The sequence below is a fragment of the Brachycentrus maculatus genome, unplaced genomic scaffold (assembly GCF_059751285.1).
Source record: "Brachycentrus maculatus isolate JH-2025_06_01 unplaced genomic scaffold, ASM5975128v1 h1tg000255l, whole genome shotgun sequence".
In the NCBI taxonomy this organism is placed as follows: domain Eukaryota; kingdom Metazoa; phylum Arthropoda; class Insecta; order Trichoptera; family Brachycentridae; genus Brachycentrus; species Brachycentrus maculatus.
The window spans coordinates 81,578-106,544 of NW_028281006.1; the positions used below are offsets into that span (position 1 = coordinate 81,578).

The 24,967-nt window shown below is 31.9% G+C and overlaps 2 protein-coding genes and 1 long non-coding RNA gene across 3 annotated transcripts; 1 reads left to right on the forward strand and 2 right to left on the reverse strand.

Annotated features, from left to right (window-relative positions):
• The first annotated feature begins 69 nt into the window (after positions 1-69).
• On the forward strand, positions 70-8,823 carry LOC148306071 (heme A synthase COX15). Its single transcript, XM_088265647.1, has 7 exons — positions 70-575; positions 1,098-1,239; positions 3,062-3,194; positions 3,980-4,166; positions 5,405-5,678; positions 6,601-6,869; positions 8,603-8,823. Exons 1-7 carry the CDS (start codon positions 369-371, stop codon positions 8,741-8,743), a joined length of 1,353 nt encoding a protein of 450 aa, XP_088121773.1. The 5' UTR covers positions 70-368; the 3' UTR covers positions 8,744-8,823.
• A 1,626-nt stretch (positions 8,824-10,449) lies between these two features.
• LOC148306072 (ubiquitin domain-containing protein 1) lies at positions 10,450-20,551 on the reverse strand. The gene is made up of 3 exons (XM_088265649.1): positions 20,051-20,551; positions 17,233-17,708; positions 10,450-15,163 (listed from the first exon to the last, which is right to left on the reverse strand). The coding sequence occupies exons 1-3, from the start codon at positions 20,130-20,132 to the stop codon at positions 15,017-15,019; spliced, it is 705 nt and encodes a 234-aa protein (XP_088121775.1). The 5' UTR covers positions 20,133-20,551; the 3' UTR covers positions 10,450-15,016.
• A 717-nt stretch (positions 20,552-21,268) lies between these two features.
• LOC148306073 (uncharacterized) lies at positions 21,269-23,738 on the reverse strand. The gene is made up of 3 exons (XR_015838052.1): positions 23,595-23,738; positions 22,501-22,846; positions 21,269-21,439 (listed from the first exon to the last, which is right to left on the reverse strand). It is a non-coding gene; the product is annotated as an uncharacterized LOC148306073 (long non-coding RNA).
• Positions 23,739-24,967: the final 1,229 nt, after the last annotated feature.

A 24,967-nucleotide genomic window follows, 5' to 3' on the forward strand; every position in this document is an offset into this window, starting at 1 on the left:
TGACTCACTTGATAAGTACTTACGCAAACATTATTTTGGGATAGATCGCATATCATCTTTATGAGACGTGTCTCTAGGACACTGGGAAGTAATGTTAAATCAACGGGAATAATACATTTGAAAATGGATGGATTACCAGTGACTGCCACATTCACATAATGAGATTTTTTAGTTACTTGATCACTTGTCCCCCAGCCATTATTTCACTGTCACATTTGACATTACGCTCCGTCTGTCGTACTTTCGTCAGATTTTTTATATCGAGTCGATTTATCTAGAATCGTTAGATAACTAATAAAATAAAGTGGTTAAAATATTTTACCAAACACAAATTGTGATTCCACTATCTGTTTTATTAGATTGTCGAGATGCTAGGAATATCTAGATTTTGTATGAACAACATCGCGTCGAAGACCGTCTACGCGAATTTGGCAAATGGATTTCAGTGCAACAAATTCTTTACACAAGGCAATCAAATATCTCGCCCAATTTTTCTTTCAAATAATTTAAAATGCGCCAATTACGCAAAGAAATACTTTTCATATTCATCCAGCGCAAGATCACAGTATTATAAGGTTAGTGTCTTGAAACTGAAATTTTGTATTGTTGATGTTACTGTATTAGGAAAGCATAAATATTATCAACAGTACATTATATGAATGTAAATTTAAGGATTTACTGCACCAATCCAGGTCTACTATGAAATATTTGACCCAAGGTGATGACTTGCAGACATCCCCGATAAAAAAATTTCGGACTGTATTATATACAGAATATCATAAAGTTTCTCCTTTCTAAATACGAAAATGTATGTCTTCCTCGATAGTGTAGTAGTTAGCGCTTTAGGCTACCGTGCTGGAGGTCCTGGGTTCGATTCCCAGGACTGTCAAATGAAATATGAGTGTTTTTCACTCTAATATTTATTTACTATATATCCTGGACTGGTACCTGAAGCGAAAGGCTGATTACCTTTCCTTCGTGCACTTAACAATCAAGATAACCCTTTTCTTTGCGATTTAGTGCCTTATGCACCATTGGGTTTATATAAGGATTTAGAACAGAGGTGTTTAGAACCTAAAATTTATTTTGTATTCCAGGTCTCCCAATCCTTCAGAAATGGAACTCAGATGATAGTCAGGAGTTTGGCTACAAATGAAGCGGCGAAAAATGGAACTTCAAAAGCAGTCGGCTACTGGCTGCTCACCTGCTCCGGAATGGTGTTTGTTGCTGTTGTCTTAGGTACAGTGACGGGATACTTTGTTTTACTATATAGCATTTACTATGTCATGGATATAATCATTTCAAACACAAAGAATAAATAATTTTAAGTGACTAAAACTTAGTACACATCTCAGAGAAGGAACACATTCCTTATACACTATTGCGTGCTGATTAAATATTAATAAAACTATATACATACATAAGGAGATGCCTTAAGAAAATTAAAAAGTAAAATTTGGTCAAATGGGGATCTCAGAAAGGTAACAATAAATATGTTTATGTAGTTTCGGAATATATGGTTAAGTTTTTTTTTTCAAAGTTTACTATAAAATTAAGATATTTATTTAAATACAAGTGTTTTGTTAAACTAAGTAGAAATAAGTTATTCTTTCCAACTAATATTATGTCATTTAATGTATAAATATTTTAAAAATAAATGTGATATTATCTAACCATCTTTTATTATTATTTTTAAATTTGCTCACAGGGTGTCAAATAAAAAAAATATATACATATGCTACAGCATTTACAAGTTCTTTAAAAATTCCGCAGTGAATTAATATTTCAATAGTCAAAAAGCTTGTCATTCATTCAATTGATGTATTATGCAATTGATAATATTTTAAAAAAAATAAAAAACGTGTCCCAATGAAGATGTTATACAAAAAAAACTAGTTGATTTTTGGGGACCTTCATGCAAGTTGTATAAATAAGATCATAAGTTTTTTTTGCAAAAAGATAAATGGGATTTGCGTAGTATTTCAATTTAGTTGCCTGACATTTCATTCCTTACATTTTACATAACGCAAGACAGTATCAAAGGTTGTGGAAATAAAAAAAAACTGTGATTTTCTTATATTACATATTTATCTCTGTAGAGTCGATAGGTAAATTTACAGATAAAGCTATTTTTTCTATCAATATTTTATATTTTTGGTCCAATTTAACATTTAATTATCATTATTTTTTAAAATAATATTTGAAATGTAAGTTGAACATAGAAAAAATAGAAAGGGTTTGGTTTGCATATGTCTGAGTGTTTATGTTTATATATTATTTGACACATCATTTGCAGCCAGGTACACTAATAATCACTGTGATGCCGTTGGTCTGTACACAGCAAGCTGTTCCAAAAGTTTTTTTTTTAAATAAACTGCAATAAGAATGTTAAAAAAAAAATTGAGATCATTTGTACCAGAAAAAGATAGTTTTCCATGGTATTTCTTTTGAATCAAAGGTGATATTCGCTCTCACATTTTTTTATATAAAATTAAACAAATTATATTTACATACATATTTTTAAAGTGGGAACAATTATCAAAAAATAAAAATGTACAGGTGAACCTCCTTTAGCATGTTTCTAATTAACGATTATTTCATAAAACGTAGTCTAATCAAAGCTTTAAAAAAACTTAAACTTTTCAACGATAAAGTTTATTTTTATACCTTGTATTCATAAGCGGTGAAAACATTCTACGTTATCAATTTATTATGATTTTAAGTACTGCAGAAACATTATTAATTTATTTTATATGTTATTTTTGGTTAGTGGAAGATGTTGCTTCTCAACAATAAGCCCACCAATGCACATATATTCTGTACAATTTTAATAAATATTTCATGTGCTGTAATCGTCAATATTATTGAATATTAATAAAAATCGTCAAAAAATCACTTTGCTCGACTTAAAATGCAAGTGCTACTAAAAAAAAACATGCCAAAATTAAAGACGTGGATTGTTCGTGGATAGTTTTGGCTAACGGTGACTTTTACATGCAATCCCAACAATGAAATATCTAAAAAACCAGTAATGCAATATTTGTATTCCATATTGTTAAAGGTGGCGTAACACGTTTGACTGAATCAGGATTATCAATGGTCACATGGAAGTTACTGGGAGAAAGAATGCCTAGAAGCCAGGAAGAGTGGGATGCAGAATTTCTCAGATACCAACAATTTCCTGAATTTAAATAGTAATAATTTAATTTTGACTAAAATAACCTTCATTTACTTGCGTGATATCTCTGTAACAATTATTTAGCTTAAATACATACCTGCCAATCCATCTGCAGTCAGATATTAACCAAAACTCTACAATTCATCTCTGCATACCCCCCATACTCGTGTTTTGTTATCTTGCAATTTAATGATAGTTAACTACGGTATGAACTTACGCTCGTTCAAGTAAATAAAGGTTAAATTTTAATTTCACAAATTCATCAGAGAAAAAACGAAATATTGAAATTCTTAACATTTAAAACAATTTTTGGCATTTAAATCATCACTTTATTCTCAGATGCATTTGTAAAAGCGATATTTACAATGATGTAAAAAAATCCTCATAAAATTAATGTTCCTTAATTCGTTCTGGGTCTTGGGACATACTAAAAGTAATTGGTTTTCATGGTTGACGCTAGAGGTTTTTTAAAAATTAAAAAAAAAAATTGAGAGTTATCTCCATTTCAAATCCATTCAACCCATGATATTCCAAGTATTCTCAGAAAATTTATCATACCATACTATTTTTATATGCAGATTGATGTTAAAATTGTAATTACTTAGGAGATTATGCATTTTGAAGAAGCAGTCGCCATTTCTATCCTGATTTCCTGAAAATGGTCCCGGTCATTGAGCCAACAGCTCAGATATTTATACTGAAATACCCTTTCTAATGCATCTGTTCCAATTCTGAGAAGTATAACTGGCATGTAATTATAAAAAAAAACATAAAAGTGTTAATCTAGTAGTTTTCCTTTAGCAAGAATAGTGACATGACAGTATCCGAGTTCAAGAGGATATGGTGGATGGAATATGGACACAGAATGTGGGGGAGATGTATCGGTGGAGCTGTGTTCATCCCTGCTGCGTTCTTTTGGGCTAGAGGTTACCTAAACAAAGGAATGAAAGTTAGAGTTGCAGCCTACTGCACACTGGTGGCAGCACAGGTAATCATTATTCATTACATTTTATTATATAAAACAAAAATTGGTTTTTGATACAAACAAAAAAGTTTAGAGCCCAAAGAAAGGTAATTCATAGAATCTTTACAATATGTAATGAAACAACAATCATATATTTTTTTCCATTTTTATTTTATTTCACCAGTGACCGGGTTTCCTCATTACCGTCATCATTATACTGGTTTATAAACAAGGTAGAGGTTAAAAACTATGATTTTAAATAATTTTTCTGACAAAATTAATTAAAGTGAATAAATTCAAGTAGTGCCTTATAATAATGATTACATATGAAAATATATTAAGGATTTTAAGCAGGATTTTATATAAATTTTACTTCATCAATCGAATTTTGCACCTTATGCACCATACTGCTGACCCTTATCTGCACCCAATGGTGCATAGGACACTGCATTAAATTGATGCAACGTTAAGTATAATTAATTACAAAAAGCAAAATGATCAATTCTGTGGTCCAGGGTAACATAAAATAAATATTAGAATTAAAAAACACATTTATGTTTATTTTGACACCCCTGGGAACCTGGGCCTCAGGCATGGTAGCCAAATGCACTAACAACTACACTATGGAGACATACAATACCAGTCTTGTTAAATTGTAGAATACACCGGAGTAAAGTTTGTATCAATTAAAACTGTAAATGCAACAATTCTATATAAAAAAGAGTAAGAGCATGTTTAGAAGCCGATTGCCCATTAAAACTCTTTTTCAAGCACCCCTTGCATAATGAATGACTTTTTTTAGCATTCTGTCCTCTGCTGGTGGATTAGGCATCTTCCGTATCCTTCCATTTATTTCATTCTGTTGATGCTTGCAACCAATTTCTACCCCTCACAGCGGCTATGTTGTTGGACCATCTTTTTGGGATCTTCCGACACCTCTTTCATTCTTTTATTCTCCCAAGGTCTTACGAATTTTTGTTTCCGCCTCCGTAGTGTAATGGTCAGCACGCTCGGCTATCGTACTGGAGGTTTCGAGTTCGATTCCCCGTGGGGGGAGGTCAAATAAATATAAGTGATTTTTTTCACTCTAATATTTATTCAATATTACCCTGGACTAGTCCTTGAAGCAGAAGGCGTATCACCTTTCCTTCATGTGCTAACGATCAAGATAACACTGTGTTTATATTATGCAGTGCCCTGTGCACCATCGGGTGCAGATAAAGGTTTAAAAATAATTGTGTTAACTGTGTTTACTCTTTCAGGGATTGATGGGTTGGTACATGGTGAAATCTGGTCTGGAGGATAGATTCCAGGGTCCTTCCGACGTGCCGCGAGTGTCCCAGTACCGCCTGGCAGCCCACCTGAGTCTGGCCTTCATCCTGTACACTGGACTCCTCGCCGGAGCCCTCAAGGTCTTCCGAGCCCCCCCGGCCAACGCACTATACAACTTCAACCTTGCCAAGGTCCCCTCCCTCAAGGGAATCACCATCCTTTCACACACTGCTAAGGCATTAGTGTTTCTGACAGCGGTGTCAGGTAATTTACAAATAATAATAAAAACTGGTCAAATTTAACCAGTTTAACGGGTTCGGTGCCATGAGCGCGTTAACGCGCTCTCGTTTGAGCTTGTTGCTAGCCAATATAAATTTCCAATTGTAATCTTTTTTAATTAGAATATACAGAAACATCTATTAGAAGATCAATAAATACTAAAATATTACAATTTACCAATATTATCAAAGTTACAGTCATGTTTCTAAAAGCTTTCACATTTTGGTTGAACAAAATCACGCCTGCTGGGTACGGCCATATTAATACCTTCCGGCATTGAAAGGGTTAATAAAAAATATTTAATCATGTTTTTAGGTGTCTCCTAGTATGTAAAATAATTCAAGAAGAATCTTACATACAGTGGAACCTCTCATAACGAGCAAAAAATGCGAAAAAGTTGCCCCCTTAACTAGCAAAATTTTGCATACTGAGTTACAGAGAAAAGGCAAGTCCCTTTTTCATGACATTTACTTGTGAACTGGGACTTCTGCGCCAGTCAAAACAAAAAATGTTTCGCTTAACGAGTAAGATGCTAGAATGAACTATGCTCGTTATAAAAGGTTCCACTGTACATTTCATAAGTGTCTCTGCTTATTAAAAAACTTACTCAACTTAACTATAGATGGTGCTGAAAACTCACATGTGAAATAACAGGCCAATTAAAGGATATACAAGTTCCAAAATATTAGTATTGCGATTATCAATAATAGATAGAATAGTAAATGTTACATGTGTATATAGTGATCTTAAAACCAACCTGTAACAGGTTGTAAGCACTGTAAATATCCAGACTTCCATATTCTTCTTCATCTATGTTGAGATGTTGACATACAAAAGATTTTTTTATGTACTGGTCATAAAAATTTTGTAATACGTTCTATAGATGTTTTTTAATTTTTGATTTCAGGTGCCTTTGTTGCTGGATTAGATGCCGGGTTAGTTTATAATTCATTTCCCAAAATGGGGGATCACTGGATTCCAGATGACATACTAGCCATGTCTCCAACTTTGAAGAATTTCCTGGAGAACCCGACCACGGTGCAGTTTGATCACCGCATCCTCGGAACTCTAACCCTGACTACTATCAGTGCCCTGTGGCTATTAGCAAGGAAGAAGACACTTCCTCCTCAAGCCAAAATGGCCGTCAACGCACTGGGTTTGATGGCTTGGGTCCAGGTGAGCATTACATCTCATTGTTGGGCTCTCTGTCCATAGCCCGGGTTTTGTGCGGGGACACCTGCCTCCTTTCTCTTTTAACCTTCCCTTCCCGGTATTGTATACCTAGTACACGTTGCTTCTAATAACCAAAATATCTTTATAAATATAATAAATACAAGGTTAAAAGTTTAGGTATTCCTCCATAACATATTTACGCATTGATTTAAAAAATAATATTATTAATAATCAGAATTTATCGGGTACATCGGAGGTATTATATATATATATATATATATATATATATATATATATATATATATATATATATATATATATATATATATATATATATATATATATATATATATATATATATATATATATACATATATATATATATATATATATATATATATATATATATATATATATATATATATATATATATATATATATATATAAACAACGCGTGTTCACCAGAGAACAAAGATCAATGTTCTCTGGTTAGTGGTCAGTTGCTCTCGAGCAACTGGCCACTAACAAGAGCGGACCTATGCTTGTTTCGTGAGAGTTGTCAGATTGTTTTTAAATGTTTTCGGCAAATAGATCTAAATTATTATAATTTTTTACTTCATTTATAATTAATTTAGGGGATTAGCTTTGAAAGTCCGTATTTTTCTAATTTAAAATTGCTAATTTTTTATTGTGTAGTGACTACCCGACACCGGGACGCGCGTTTTATTTTAATACCGGAAGGGAAAGGTTAACTGTTCCACATAGCTCCTTCTTGGCCTTTCTCTTCCTCTCTTATCTTATACTTTCCCCTTTATAATTGTAGGGATAGGTCGTTGTATCACAGGATATGTCATATCATTTTCATTCCAATGATTTCTAGTGTTTTTTATAGTTATTTTTCCTTTCACACTTCATTTCTTTAAACCTCTTTGTCACTCTTGCATCAAGCTAATTCTCACCATCCTTCTCTAACCATAAAATTATTACAATTATGAATCCACACATGCGCAGGATGTGTCTTTCTGGGATATTTTATGTATGTTATATGTAAATGAATACATGTGCCACGTAATGGTGAGAAGTGAAATGTAAACCAAAAATTATAAGTAAATAAACTATATCTACTTAATTGAAAAACAGTAATAATACAATGTTATGCTGAAGAAATACCAAAAAGACCAAGCTATGAAAATACAGTATAAATGAACTCCCCATTTATATCATCAACATAGTTGTATTACTGTTAATATACATAGTTGTTCACACGGTAGTGAAGATAAGACATCTTACATCTCTTCTTGTATCAACATTTGTTCTCTGTTGAAAAAGATATCCATAAAAATGTTGATTATAATCCTTTGACATTTAACCCTTACCGGTCAAAGAAATTAAAGAAAGAAAGATATTTAACCCTTACCGGTCCAATGTTAAACCTCATTTGACATTGTTTTTGTCCCTCGTAGGTCGAATGTCATACGACTTTTTGTTCATGATTAGTATAATATTATGTTCAAATGCAAGCTCACATTTCTTTCACTCATATATATTACAACAGCAGAGGACAAATGAGTTTTTGCTCATTAGAATGTGTAACTGTCGACCTGGATTTAAAAAAATATATATGGACCAGGAAAGGTTTGAATTGAATATTTGTATGCAAAGGATTTAGACATTAAAAATATTCTCCTCCTCTCATCCTCCTGTTCATCTTATTTATACATTGTTTATTTTTTTAGGTGGGTCTCGGAATAACAACACTTCTCACTTATGTCCCGACACACTTGGCAGCGACACACCAGTCTGGATCTCTCATACTGCTCAGTCTAGCTGTCTGGCTGACACACGAGATGAAGTTATTACGACTGATTCCTAAATAATAAATAATATCATTGCAAAGAAATATTCCTAGATAAACTAAAAACATTTTCTAACTAATAAAAGTATTATTTTTCTTCTATATTTTGTGGTTTTGTATTTCAATAAATGAAATTATAAAACTTTATTAAAATGTATACCACTGAGTAATATTTTTTTGTCACTATTAAATTTATCTATGGTAATTTCAAAAATATTAAGTATCATTTGTTAATTTTTTTTTATTTTAAAAATACAATTGAGTAATATTATCAAAATAACTGTATGAATATATTAGTTTCATGACTTATTTTAGATTTTTCAAAATCATTAAAGATATACTTTTTTTTAAATTGCAAGTTTGAACAAAAATCAATATTCATGTAAATACTTTCTTCTCCTGGCCTAATTGTGCATAGGATACTGCTTGCCCATCAATCTCGCGCTTTAGATTCCAGTCCAGGGTGAAATAAAATTAATATTAGAGTAAAAATCTTCCATATTTATTTTCTTCCCCTGGGAATCGAACCTGAAACCTACAGCACGGTAGCTAAACGTTACACCACAGTAGGAGGCGGAGAAGATTTATTTATTTATTTTACCATCCCTCAATAAACATTTTATATGTAGCCTATAGATGGTGTATTATAAAGCCTCTAAATATATCCACCTTTTTGAGGCGTTAGACTGGCTCTCAACGCATTTATTCCAGGATGCACTTTTGGTAGTGCCATTTCATTTATATCATGCATTATAATGATGGTACTTTTCTTTCACTGATCTCAATTTTTAGAAAAAACTTTCAACCCTTGTATGCCAAGAGATGGCTAGAGTTAGATAAGAAGCTCACTATAATATGTATATCTAGTCTATGCACTATTTTAATTTTGTATTATACAAGTATAGCACTGTTAATTGTTGGCAAATTATTGTTATCTGTTTTGCAATGAGTAATTTTGAAGCTGAAACAAAGATAGTACAAAGTTGTAACTAACAATACTTAACCTGTCTGAAAAATACTGTCAGTTTTAGTATTGGAATGTGCATGTTGATCGAAGATAAAGACTAAAACTCCCCTTTACGTATCAATTTATTTCAGTATTTGGCAGCGTATAGAGGCAATTGCCCATTTCGGGTATAAATTTGAAGTGAAAGCCAGTTAGGCATGGAATAAAAAAATTAGGGATCACACAGAAATATAAAACCTCTAACATCCCATTTGTAAAATTCCATAAATTCTGCATCCCTTCTGTCATCTCTCTTTACATCCATAAAACAGAATGATGTGTATTTTTCATATATTGTAATTAATTTCAATGACGCAAATCATTCTTTAAATGATGTATTGGCATAAAAAAAACTCAGAATGTTACTGACTCAGGTGACAAAATGACCACTGAATGGAAATGGTACACACAGTAACACATGACACTATGAATTTGCAATTCCCCATTTCTTTGTCTCAAGAGTAGTAGTTAGCCTTTATTTTATGCCTAGCTCGAATAAATCCAATTTCTCATTTTAACAAAATAAAACTACTGTGTTGTTTTTTTTGCTATGGCAGACACAAAGCACAATCATTTGATAAAATGATATGATATTGATTTATGCATCGAAAACTAAACTAAAACATCTGAACAGTCTGAAAAAGAAGAAAAGATCACCAACGTCAGCAGCTCTTCCATTTCATTCCCAAAGTAAGACAATATTATAAATAATAAGATACAAATCATTGTATAATTGTTATTTATTTTTGGAGAATAAAAATATGTAAAAATAAAAATAAGCAATAAAATATTCCGTAAATCTGTATTATGTAATTACAATAATTAAGTTCAATTATGTTCATTTAACAAATTAATCATAACAATTATTTTAAATATTAGAATTTAACTAATTTTTTTTTATAAAAGTTAAACACGCACACAATTTTGTTCATTAATTTTATGCAAGACCACTTCAATGACAAAATCACCCGTTGCTGCAAAAATACACGCCTATTACTATCTAACAATCATACTTACTTTCGAGTCTTATTTTTTAATTTATGGATACAATGTGTATTGAAATTATTAATCTCTTGTTAGTTATAGATTTTTTTAAAATGTTTAATTCAAAAGATTACAAAAAGAAAACATGAAATAATAGCAATGCATTTACTATGTACACACAATATGCATTTTAAGTATAATAAAATAATGAAACAGGAACATGTTTTTTAAATAAAATACCCAATGAAAGTTATGTTTAAATCATGAAAAGAGAAATTGCCACATTTTATTAGTTCTAAGGTAAAACTCATCACGCACTGAACAGTGCCCCAGTCTCATTTTACAATGTAAAAAATTAATGACACAATGTTTTGATATTACGTGTTTTTTGTTGTTCTTTTGTTTAGAGTTTAACCATTTTCTTCAATCAGGTAACAAGAATATAATGAATTTTGCTATCACAATTAAAGAAACTGGTGATCAATAACTCTGACATTTAAAAATTTATATAGCTTTTGTACTGGTGAAATTTCATACCTCAATTTCAAATGAAAATCACCCTAGAGATTAAAAAATCTTAAAACTTTTAAAATGAAGTATTTTATAGCAATTATTTTATTCAAATTTTATTTTGAATTCTGATTTAACCGGAAAATAAGGCAATTATTATCATTAATATTTAAATTTTTAAAAATGATTACTATGACTGCTGCCTGCAAGATATGTATCAAATAAATTAAAATATCAATTTGAAGGGTTGCCGTAAAAGCTCTATCCTTGCCATACCCATCTCAATCCAAAGAAAAAAGTTCCTATTTGGCAGAGTAATTTCAGACTGGAATGACTCGCCAAGCTTAGTTGTCCTCTCAAATATGAGCCAATTTAAAAAACACTCGGATGTATTTTTTAATAAAGATGATCGCAGACTCTATATAGTGTATGAGATATAGGTGCATCTACTATAACCGAACAGTAACAATTTGAAATAATAAATACATATTATTTTAAGCTGAATTTTGCATAATACATATTCAATTATAAACTGTTAAAAAAAATATTCCCAAAGTAGTGAAATTGGTGTAAACAAAAGTTGGTTTGTTAGTAAACTATTACATAAATATATTATTAAAATGACTTTATAATGTTTGATCATAGTCACATTTGCTATAAATTTATTTGGTAAAAAAAGGGTCATACATATACCAGGTATGATAAAATTAATTTGGATCATGTAAAAATGAGAAAATACTCGAAATAGTTTTTTTTAACATTTTTTTTTTCAGATACCAAGGTGCTGCATACAAATATACGTTAGTTTTCTTTAGATATCGTGTTTTAAGTAGACAATACTTTATCAATATATAAAGACGAAATTTTTTAATTCGGAGAAACAGCCGATAATGTGGCGGTATATAAATAAATGTTATATGTACAAATTAATGTAAATGATTTAAATCCTGATGCATTTAAATACAAGATTGGCTTTTACAGAAAATGTACCAAACAAATTTTTACAGTTGAAGGAAGCTCATGTGTTTTAATAAAAATATTGTTAAAATACATATTTTAACGGGTGATATTAGAATGGGTGGTTAATTTAATATGTAAGCAATATTAATGGTGAGTTTGAATTATAAAAGATTAACATGTACATATAAGTTTATAGACTTGCGGTTATATATTAAATTCTTTCAATTTACTATTTGAAAACATATGATTTACCTTAATAAAATAAAACTCAAACTTTGTTTTTAACCACTTTATGTTCTATAGAAATACAAATCCATCCTTGAAGATGACAATGTGCTTGTGGAAACTGATTGGAATAAAGTACCAAAAATAAAAGTGGTTAAAAATGAAGTTCGAGTTTTATTATAATGTTTATAAAATGTGCCACAAAAATCAGCAAAAAAACATTCAAGAAACAGATTATTTAAGTTTGGTTAGGCTTTTAAGTAATATGTATATATATATTTTTATTTGGATGCAAAATATTTATGCAACAAGTTTGCCATACACATAATGTTTAAACCGAATGGATTATTTGAGCACATTATGACGCATTTTATAATAGATAAATAAAATATATATTTGACCGCAATCTGGTTAATTTAAACGAGAACTGCAGAAATATATAAAATATGGCATACCCCAACTGACATTATGGAAAATATTTATTTTGAGGTAAAATTAAATCAAATAATTTTTTTTACTATATGTCATTTCTAGAGGAAAAAATGTGGCTGATGTGACTTATTTATAGTTGATTTCAGTTACTACATAATGAAGGCTAGCTTTGAAATAATTACTTAAAATTTATTGAACACATCTGATATTGATAGGGCTGAAAATTGTCAGTCCAACTTGTTTCAAAATTATAATTTCAAATCTCCCCCATGGAAAAGTAGAAGATTTAAACAGATTTCCGGAGATCCTATTTCTGTACACCTTAAACAGGAGCTCGTTAAATATATTATCTAAGCGTCAAATACACGCAATTACCTTAATTTAACAAATCCCTCAGCTTAGGAACGCTTATTTTAAAGATTCATATTTACATATAAAATATTCAGTAGTATTTCAGTCCGAGCGGACTATTCAAACACTATCTATGTAGACACGAGTATTAAGATATCTAAATTGTAAAACATATGTTTATGAATGATAGCAGTAAAATAAAAATTATCCGTATTTGAGATTTTTTTTTCAAAACTGCAATCTTTATCACTTGGTAACGAAGATAAAATAAAATGAAAACCATACCAGGACCTGCCCGATGCATCGATAAAATATATTATTATGATTTTTGCGTGTGACCAAATATTGATGCAGACTGGACTTACGCTATAATTAATTAAATAAGATGGCTGTAAGTAGTGGTTGTTTTACTTTTAGCGCTCACCCGTCACATAAAAATAATTAGGTGCGAAAAGATACCATAAACAAAACTTAACTGGAGGTGCGCAGTTGAAAATTCCACGATACAAGTGGTCAGACTCGTTAATTTAAAATTGTAATAAGTTCAATAGGAATGTTACCTATTCGATCAATAGGAGAAAAGCGATTGTAGTAATCGAAACAAGATAATAATCCAGCTTTCATATTCTTCAAGAATTAAGTTAAATCTAACTTACGTAACATATGAATTTACCGTATTTTTATCTGACTTTATTTTTATTATGTTAAGAGCACATCAAAGAAAATATTTATTGATTTCCATCCGGCAAAGGTACATATTATTATCTTATTAAATACAAAAAAATATGAAATCCTTTCTACACCTTAATTTAAAACCACCTTTTCATACCACTTTGCGAACTTTATATATGTACATATTTAATAGAGATAGGTCTCCAAATTGATTTGTTATGACAAATAACTAACCAGAAGCAGTTCACAAATACATTCTTCGAATTGTGAACACGTGGCATGAAATATGACTAATTTGCTTCAAATCAAAATGACAGCTATAGATATTGGTGCAAGACACAAAACCCCAAAATTCAAACATGCAATATGAAAAGGTGGAATATTTAGCATATACCTGGTGCAATTCTCTATCTGTTCCGTTAACGTTAAAAGTATAATTTAGCCCCTCACTTTCCCTAAAAAAATTATGTCAATACAGTGCTTATCTCCAATCGGAGTTGATTTTAGACAACAGGTTTAGTGATCCGGAGGTAGAAAAAAATAGCACCTAATGACCAATGGCAAAATCAAATCATCGAGCTAAAGGAGAGACGATGCGGAACAACAATGCAAATTGATTTGAGGAATAACAACACCAGCCGTGATACCAACCGACCTAGAAGATAGAGCAAAAATCTGCAGATATCGAATGTGCCAGAAAAAGACAGATATACCTGGTCTGTTTTGCATTAAAAACTGTCACTCGCGTGCAATTTCTACGTTCTTAATTTGGCTTCATATTTTGCATTGGATTAACGCACTCCAATTGTTTATAGAACTCGTTGGAAAAGGTAAAACACAGAGGGAACGATGAGTTAAAACTCTATTAACATTAATGGAACACAGAGAATAGCGGCCATTGTTTTCTAAATACGTATAAACATTTTTTTATAAATATTTAAAAAGAGTGTTCATTATTCTCACAAAATATGGATGCATTCAATCACATATTAAATTGATATTTTTAAGTTTTAAACAAATTGTTCACCGAGACGTTTTTGGGTCGGTTGAAACCAAAATACTCAATAAGCGGCATCAGTCTCTTGTGTGTGCAGCCACTTTCTCGGGTGAGAGTTACATCAGTCGGAGCGGGCGGAGGGGGGGGGGACGGGTGCACTAGCTGTCGGAGAGGTCCTCTGTGTTGACGATGACCTGCACCACGTAGCCGGGCTGTATGTGAGCATCCTCCACCACCAGTTTGTCTCCCAGAAGTTTGCCCCCAAAGAACCACCTTTGCCGTGACGATTCAATGTTCTCTTGTCTCTGAAAATGTTGAAAAAAATTTAATCATTAGATATGATTGCAAGTCATTTTTATAATCAAGGCAGTGTACAATAACACATTTTGTACGTCGAACACGGCTCCTGAGTCCATACAAATATTGCAGCCATACGTTGAACACAGGAGTCGTGTTTAGTAAAGATAAGGATTCGTAGCCAGTTTTATGTGTTTTGAAAACACAAAAAATACACTTACAGTAGAACCTCTCATAACGAGCAAAAAAATGTGTAAAAGTTGCTCCTTTAACGAGCGATGTTTTGCATAATGAGTAATAGAGGAAGGGCAAGTCCCTTTTTCGCGACATTCACTTGTGAACCGGGACTTTCGCGGCTTGGGAAGGAGGTTTTGGTAAACCCAAGGAACCTAACTTCTGCTTGGAAAAAACTTTGGCCAGAGTGTGTTGTCAAATGTGATTTTGAAACAGTAACTGTGGAGTCTACAGTCAACAAGATTGCGTCATTAGCCAATATCATGGGACTCGAGGTGGATAGCAACGATATTGAAGAGCTTGTGAAAGAGTACAGCCAAGAGCTAACCACCGAAGAGCTTATGGACTTGCATCGTGTTTCACAGCAAGAAATTATAGAGAAGAGTTTGTTAATGGAGGAGGAAGAAGTAGCAAAGCAACAATCTTCTAGCACAACAAGAGAAATGCTGAAAGCATGGGAAACTGTCGCATCGTACATTAAGAAGCATCACCCTAATAAGGAGGTGGCTATTCGTTCTACAAATTTATTCAATGGTAATGATGTGACAAATTTTCGCCAAATTTTGAAGCGTCGGCAAAAGCAGATATCTTAAAGCAGTTTTCTAGTTAAAAGTTATTAATTATTTGTCATAAATTCATATTTTTATTTACGTTTTTTTTTTCAAATCTAAATTATATTTCAAGTTTTTACACTCCTTAACAATTTATAAGTAATTTTATTTGAATAAAAATTACAAAAAAAATTATATAAAAAATTGAGTTTTCTTTCGGCCTGCAACACATTATCATATTTTACATTGATTTGTATGGGAAAAATGTTTCGCTTAGCGAGTGTTTCGCTTAACAAGTAAGATGCTGGAACGAATTAAACTCGTTATGAGAGGTTTCACTGTATTTATGCGGTTCAAATAGAAAGCAGAATTTGATTTTGAAGTTATGGGGTTTTAAAAAATTTCCAAATATAAGTTTATTTATATGACATTATTTTATACGTAGTGAATGTGTTAAAAAATAAAAAAAGGATGAAGCGTGAAAAGATCATGCCAGTAATACAGTAGCACTTTCTTACGAAAAGCGGTCATATAAGATTTTTTATCTCGCTAAGGAAGCTCTTGTAAATATAATTGGTCATTTAATTACCACTTGATTAGCGTGAACACATAAAAAATGGACAGAGAATAGACTAATATAGAATAACAGTAAAAAGTATAAACTTTTTTGCCGTGGGGTAATTTTATTAAAATATCCTTATATCAGTATTTACTCTGAATACACTAGTAGATTTCTTTACAATTACGTATAACCCAATAATTCCAAAGAAAGGAATGTATGTATATATATATATATATATATATGTATCATATATATAATTCTTTTAATTAAATCTGCCATCATATGTTATGTTCTAATTTTAACAATACCGAAATGTTATTTTAAACAAATAATATTTTTAAAATATAATATATTTTTTTATTGAATGAATATACTTTTTTCGCATACATGCTGTTTTGCTGATTTCAATTGATATAAACAAGTATCATGTCGGTAAAGTTTACTTTACTTTTATCTAGTAAAAGAAAAGAAAGAAACCTGTCAACATTTTAATTAAATACTTGTTCCTAGTCTAGTTTTGTGAAAATAACACAATTGCTCCAAATTTTGATTGCCTGTGCTGAGTTAAGTAGGCTCACATTCCGCATTAAACATAATATGTTAAATATGTTAACATAATATGGTAAATATGCACCTCTGAAATTTCTTAATTTGGTAAGTGTGCCTTGAATACTCTGGGTTATTTATGACGCTCTAAAGCATTTATTTGTGTACTCGACAAGGTGTGTACCTGTAATTTCTTCTTGCACTGCGCGACGGTGTCCCTGGAGTAGACGGAGAGCTTGACGTCCTGGCAGGTGGTGGAGAGGCGCAGGCGCAGCGCGGCGGGCGCGCCGCCGCCCACGGGCTCGGAACAGTCGGCCGGGGAGTCGCGCCCGCCGCCGCGCACCATGTTGATGGGCGGCGACAGGCAGTAGATGGGCACCTGGTAGCGCGTGCCCAGCTCGTCGTAGCACTCGGTGAGGTAGCCGTTGGGCACCGACACGCTGGCCCCGTCCAGGATGGCCTGCGCCAGCTCGAAGTCCGAGCCCTCGGCCGCCAGCGCCGCCGCGCGCAGGGCGTCCCAGATCTCCTTGCGCCCGTCAAACGCCGGCGCCGTGTCCCAGAACTCATCCCGCTTGCTCCGCAGCTGGCCCTCCGTCAGCGGCACGTCCGACTTCCATCGTATCGTCTCGTGACACAGAGGATGATTTTTTCTGACGCCACCTTCAAAATATATTTTCAGAATTACATTAATAAATTATCAAAACATATATGACTGCCATTTTTTTAAGCGCAGTGTTTATTGTAAAATTACATATATTTGATGTTAACTTCAGAGCTTACACGAATGATTTAGTATCTATCTAAATGATTTTTAGCTTACTTATAATATTAGTTATTGTTATTTTTTAAAAAAAAAACAATTGTTCGAGACGAAAAAGTTTTAAATAATAAATAAAAGATATCATAATCACACTGTGTGATGTAAATGTCACAACTGATAAAACAAATCATAATAAATAAAAAATAAAGTCGAGAAGAGTCATAATCTGCTAGAATCATCACAATGACAACTCTTTTCCAGAGCTTTTATTTTTTGTTTCGCATGCACGCATGACAAGCTGTGACTTGAAAGTGCGTAAAATGAGTTTTTTTTTTAATGTATAAGTACATCTTGCTAGATATCTGGTATCTGCCCAAATCACTATCTGTTTCATATTTAGATTATACACAAAGATATTGGTATGTATATCATATCTGCGCATATACGATACATAATTACAATAGGCTTTAATTTCAAACGTACAATTTAATTTCAGTCTGAAGTAACTGATGTTTTCCAATAAGCTTTTTACTGCCAAAGTATACAACATGTGATTTAGGAATTGATTACCTAACCTCGGTTAGCAAAATCAAATAGATATAATGTGGAGTGCATGAGATCCCGATATATTGTTAGTAAATATGATCTACATTGACTAAATATGTAGATACATTATAATATGTATATCTGTTACACTTGTTACACCGCTGATAGCACCATTAAGAGAATATCTTTATATTTTATGATAATGGCGAAGATAAAAGTACAGTGCGATAACAATATAGTGTAACTCGGTTATAGCGTCATTAAAAGGACTGATACATTTTTGACATCACGGCGGTCCCTTATATTTATGAATTTCTTATTAACAGCTTTCCATATTTATAAATACTTTATTTTCCTTTTTTATGTTAACTTCGTATAGAATATGGACGAACATTATCGTCCAAACAAAATTAGTCCTTGAGCTTATAATTCAAAAGAATAAAACTGTCGTGATGTTTGTAGATTTCTTCCCCTAGTTTATCGAAGGTTTTGTACAATTATCCGTGATACCAACTTCACAATTCAGATTTTAATCAAACGATAGTTGAGTTAGTATAAAACCATTCACCAAGATTTTAGTCTGCCAGTTTCGAGATAAACATATAGCAATTGTACTGACAAAGAAACGGGTATGTCTTAAAATCGTTAAACTATAATCTTGTCTAGGAATATCCAAACACAGTTAAGATTTTTTTAAAGTGTCTAACCGCAAAGCTTTGGATATTAATAATAAAATTACCTTTCTTTAGGTAGTACTTTATTTGATCTTTTTTTTATATAATCTATGTTAATCTTTGGTTTGTTGATACACATTATAAAAAAGCACAATTTGTGCCAATATAGAAAGAATATAATTATTTAACAGAATCAGTGCAATATGTGTATAAAAATATTAACTTAAAAAGAAACTTTGCCGGCAAATATGATAGGTTTTTAACAGGACTGTGATAATGAATCTTGATTAAAGATATATAATTTTATAAATAAATCATCCGTAAGTTATATTAGTAGAATTAATGTTAAAAAAATATCTACAAAAAAAACTGTGTTGCGATCCCCTTAAAGTCATGTGCACACATAAGACACCAGATATACTATAAAACCTTATTTAAAATTCTTCGCGCTTCCTTTATTTTGTTGAATATTGTGTTATAGCCAAGACAAATTGAATATTGTGTTATGTACAATGTTGACATTGTACAAAAGTGCATGAATTTCAAAGTGGGACCAATTTAACTATTGCAGATATGATTTTATAGTCGAGTTAACACAATTTCCAAAGTCGATATAACCAAGCTTCAATGTGATACGAAATTCTAGTAATTTCATACACATACCTAAAGAACAGTATTGTAAATCACAAAAATAATCTTGTCAAAATTGTTAGTGGCTTTGTTTATTTTTTCAAGTTTTGCAACACAAATCTTGTATTTATATGGCAGTATGTATAGACATATTTTTGAAATGAAAGAGTATATTCCTACTCCAAATATCTTTTGTTCCCGGAATACAGCCTGAATGAATTGTCACGTCACATATTATCAAAATATCAAAGACCCGCAGGCTGACTACATTTTGTTGCATATAATATTATAGAAAACAAGCAATTAAACTACGATAAACTGTTGGCAACAAATCTATGTTTGCGACCCACATGAACACAATCCAAGGTTGATAATGATGCAGCCGAGTTTACCTGAATTTGGTCTGGAAACACTGCCTGAAGAATCGTCGATAGCACCACTTCTACTGCGAGTTACCCCTATGCAACCACCCATTTTGTTGACACCAATTTCACTACCATTTCACGTAAATTTATCCATTTTTATCGCGACCAACCGAATATTTCCCAATATTCCTAATCACCTTTCAATTTGACACCGGCAAACTTCCGCGAGACGGCATATCGAAACAAAAGTTAGAATACGAGTATCTGCACTCTCATATTTTATCACGCCATTATAGACTTTGTGAATTGTTTGTATTGGAGCTACTTTAGAATACTCTTCAATTAATTTAAACTGATCACACAGATGATACGAATAAACGTGTTATTACATTAAAACTTAAAAGGAAAAATAAAAAAAATGAATTACATAATTGTCTTCATTATTAAAGGCACAAAATACGTCAACATTTTATAAAATTCTGGTTTTATTTAGGGTTTCAAAAGCGATTGGCTAGGGGTAATTATTAAGGTGGTCACGTGCACCCATCTCGAGAGCTAAAATGTATGTAGCCTTCCGTGTAAAGAATTTACGATGATACCCGCTGTAAAAAATTGATATTTACCTACTTACGAAAATAAATATAAGAACCGGGGCAGGTAGTAATAAAATTTTGCCAAAAATATGAAAAAGAAGATTTCGTTCAATCCTACCGAAAAACTCTTTCTTTGCAAATACTTTTTTTTTTGAAAATCAAAATAGAATCTCTCAGTAAGATTCAACATTTTTTTTAGGGGTGCTGTACCCGTGTTTGGACTTGTAAGATTATTTTACTATTTATTATCTACTAACAACGTTTATTATAACCCCCAGTACAATCGGCTGGTAATATTTAAAAATAAAAATAAGTAAAATTCGATTACAATGGGAGTTTAAATATCCTCTTTCTTATTTTTTAATAAAGAAATATTGAAAATCAAGAGTTGTATATTTAAATTTTTATCTTAGTCCTTTTATTAATTTTTAAATCAAGTCATCGTGATAAAGGGCTTTTTATAAATTCCTACCACCTAATAACTTATTATGTTTTAATGTTCTTTTTTATTTTCTCGATCACTTTAAATCTTCAAATGTCAGCGGTACAGTTGTTAAGAATTTATGCCACAAATTAAATAATATGATTACAAATCAAAAAAACTTATAAGGGAGTTGTGGAAATGTCATCAATAAGGGATTAAAGAAAACACTTTATAAGGAAACTACAACATGTTATTTATTGTTTAGTAAGTAATTAACACCAATGCATATTCGTGAAATTTTCCTTGCTTTTGTACGTTGGTCCCCACGATCCGTAATTTTTCTTTTCTTCTTTCTTTTCTACTTGAGAGTATTTGCGATCATTTTCTTTGACATCTTTCCTGAGAAAAAAAAAACAATGAACACGATATAAAATACAATTATAAAAATCATTCACATTGATCAGGACAATAATAAATTACGCACTGGTGGTATGGTGGTATATTTAAAGCTATTTTCTTGAAATTTCAAACAACAGATAAATAATTATATTGTATTTTTAACAACGTTGTCATTATGAAATCGGACGTAGATCCGCACTGTCAGGTTACTATCAAGTTGATGCTATCATTTTTTTAATATTTTTTTTTTTACCTTATAGAAGTTAAGTTAAACTTATCTTCACTACGTCGTTAGAGCGTTATTCCCTTGGGTATCTACCACCTCAAGAAATGGGGAAAAAAACCTTCAACAGCTGAATTTAAAACAATAAACGGAATATGATAACAATTAAACACGTCTTACCTAACCTGATTATGAATTATACAAAAATAATTTTAGCATTTAGGATCAACAATTATTGTTTAAAGATTTTTTTAGTTAGCCCGAGATGACCTTATTTACAGATTATAAATTGAAATGATAGTACAAAAAAGTTCATATCCATTTAAATAATTCAAAACCATTTCGCCAAATTTAGCATGCTATCACATCATATGATGAAATCTAAAGAATTGAATTACAAAAAAAACTTCATTCGAATCGAATTACAAAAACACTATTTTTCAATGCATTAAGAAAATGATTTTATCGGATACATTTAAATTCTGCCTTTAAGTTTTGAAAGCGGATTTTATTTGATAGACCCAGGCCAACGATATCCGGTTCTAACAGAGGACTTTAATGTTATGAGTAGTATATATGTATTTTGTTCATTGCTTTGTTTACGGTTATTATTTTTATATTTTTATATTTAATTTGAAGATTTTTTTCATAAATGAATGTTTTTAAACTCACAAAAACTTAACTTGGTACATTCTGTAATCTATAGATAAGTAAGTGGAACACAAGATTTTTGGCCTCGTATTAAAAAGAATGATACCGAAAAATTAAATTAAAAAACAATCTATCGCATCCAGAAGACATACAAAATATTTATAACATATTAAAGACAATTTCTTACTTGTTATCTGAGCCCAAGTTGACATTTCCGTGGACTTTGGAAACCTGTTTGCATTCGTCACCTCCAGCCATTTTCTTGGTTTGGTTAAAGAACGATAAAATATCAAATTAAATCCTTCAGGATACCACTCTCTGTCGAAATTTATCACTTTATCTAATTCCCAGTTGTCGAAATCAAATACGAACTTCAAAGCGTGTTTTTGATTAGTTAGTTCCTTTTCTAGGGCGTGGTGTAGAAAGTGTTGAACTATGGCACGTGCTGTAGTTGTGTTAGCACTTGGTGTTCCAGTCGGTTTCCAGTATTAGCTCTCCTGCTTCCTTTACGGGTGCATAAGTTCTTTGCTAACCTGTAAATAAATTAAATCATGCATTATTACAATAGTTTTGTTCGCCTCCGTAGTGTAATGGTCAGCACGCTCGGCTACCGTTCTGGAGGTCCCGGGTTCGATTCCCGGGGGGTCAAATAAATATAAGTGATTTTTTTCACTGTAATATTTATTCAATATTACCCTGGACTGGTCCTGAAGCGGGGGGCTGATCACCTTTTCTTCATGTGTAAACGATCAAGATAACACTGCGTTTATATAAAGCAGTGCCCTATGCACCATTGGGGTGCGGATAAGGGTTTTATTATTATTATTATTACAATTATCGTAGTGGTTATTCGTAGCTGATAACGAACAGACAACAGTGATTTATACATTACCAATCACGTGGGCTCTTGGGAAAATTTTGAGTGTTATTTTTTCAAATTGAGCCATTCCACATCACTCTTATATTCAAAATTGGTATATTTACATCTAAAATTAAATCACTGTATTTTTTTATTAGTTTACTCCGAAATTAATCAATACCCACTTTAAACAGAATTTTTTTAATATTCAAAATTGGTATATTTACATCTAAAATTAAATCACTGTATTTTTTTATTAGTTTACTCCGAAATTAATCAATACCCACTTTAAACAGAATTTTTTTAAAATGTTATTTGTAGGTAAAGAAATGGCTTCCTTTGAACAGACACTCCTTAATTCGAAAACATTGAGACATTTTGTTTGGATATTCGATAAGTTTAAGAAATGCGATGTTTCTTACCTAGGAAGAAATTTGTCGGTCGCAGCGAATTTTGGACGGAATTTTGTCATTGACACATGAATTTTCAATAAACGACAAGAAAAAAATCTAATAAAAGATTTTCAAAATGCTTCCTCGTAGTACGAAGACAAGTGGGAAACTAATATCGAGTATCTCCTCGGCTGCTTTAAATAGGACCGGTCTCCAACACAACCTGTTCTCTCATCATTGCCACAATTTCATTGAATTTATAATTTTAAAAATACTGATCAGCATCCAACCGAGTGATATTCACTTCAGGTCCACCACTAGGAGAACGATTTGCCCATTCGCACAAGACTTATTGCAATTCAAATCACTCTACAGCGGTGTAGTGGTTGGCGCTTTTGGCTACTGTTCAAATCCCTGAAAAATATTTTGACCCCCTGGTCAAAATAAGCCTTCGTAATTTCTTACTTTTGCATTTATAAAATTTCACCCTAAACTGTTAGCGGAAGCGCGGGACTGATCATCTCGCCTTCTTGTAATTGACGATAAAGATATGACTCTTCGATACAATGCAGTACCCTATCCACCATTTGGAGTAGATAAAGAGTTGAAAGAAGGAGAGAAGTAAATTGAATTAGATAGATTACGCATTAATAGAATAGATAACTTCAACCCTTACTGGTCCAATGTCGAATCTCTTTCGACATCGATTTTTTCCTCTTAGGTCCCATGTCGGATGTTATTCGACATTTTTTTCATCATTAGTATTATGTATTTAAATTCAAAGCTTACATTTTTGTCACTCGTATCTATTTATTACAACAATATATGGAGCAGAGGACAAAAGTTTTTTTTCCAATTGAAATGTAACTGTCTACCTAGATTTTTTTTTACAATTTTGAGGGACTGGAAAGGGTTAACTTAACATTTGCGCCTTTATTTATAATATGTAAGTATATATACAAAATATGTCATGTCAAAGACATGTCATATTTTGTGAGACTGTCAATCCGTATAGTCAAAAAGGTGAGAATAATGATTATTGTAGCTAAATGTAAAGTTATATTTACTACTTCTTTATGGAATTGACACCTTGGTCTTTAATTTTTCCATCTGAATTTTCATGCCTGTCGATCTGTCAATCCTTAGCTTCTTCCACTTATTCTGGTGATTCGCGAGTCGTTAGAATCTCTTCAGCCGGCTCTGAACAGGAGACGTTTCGTCGTCAAACTCAAAACACCATAATAGAGCTACGTGACGCGGAGTGGGTTTTCAAAATGAATTAATTGCTTAGCAACAAGAAGAAAAAATAAACTAATGTATTTGTTTACTGAATAAGTTTTCTTATAATTAAATCGTGTATTCCAAAAATTATTCTTGAAGATTAATCTTTACAATTGTTTAAG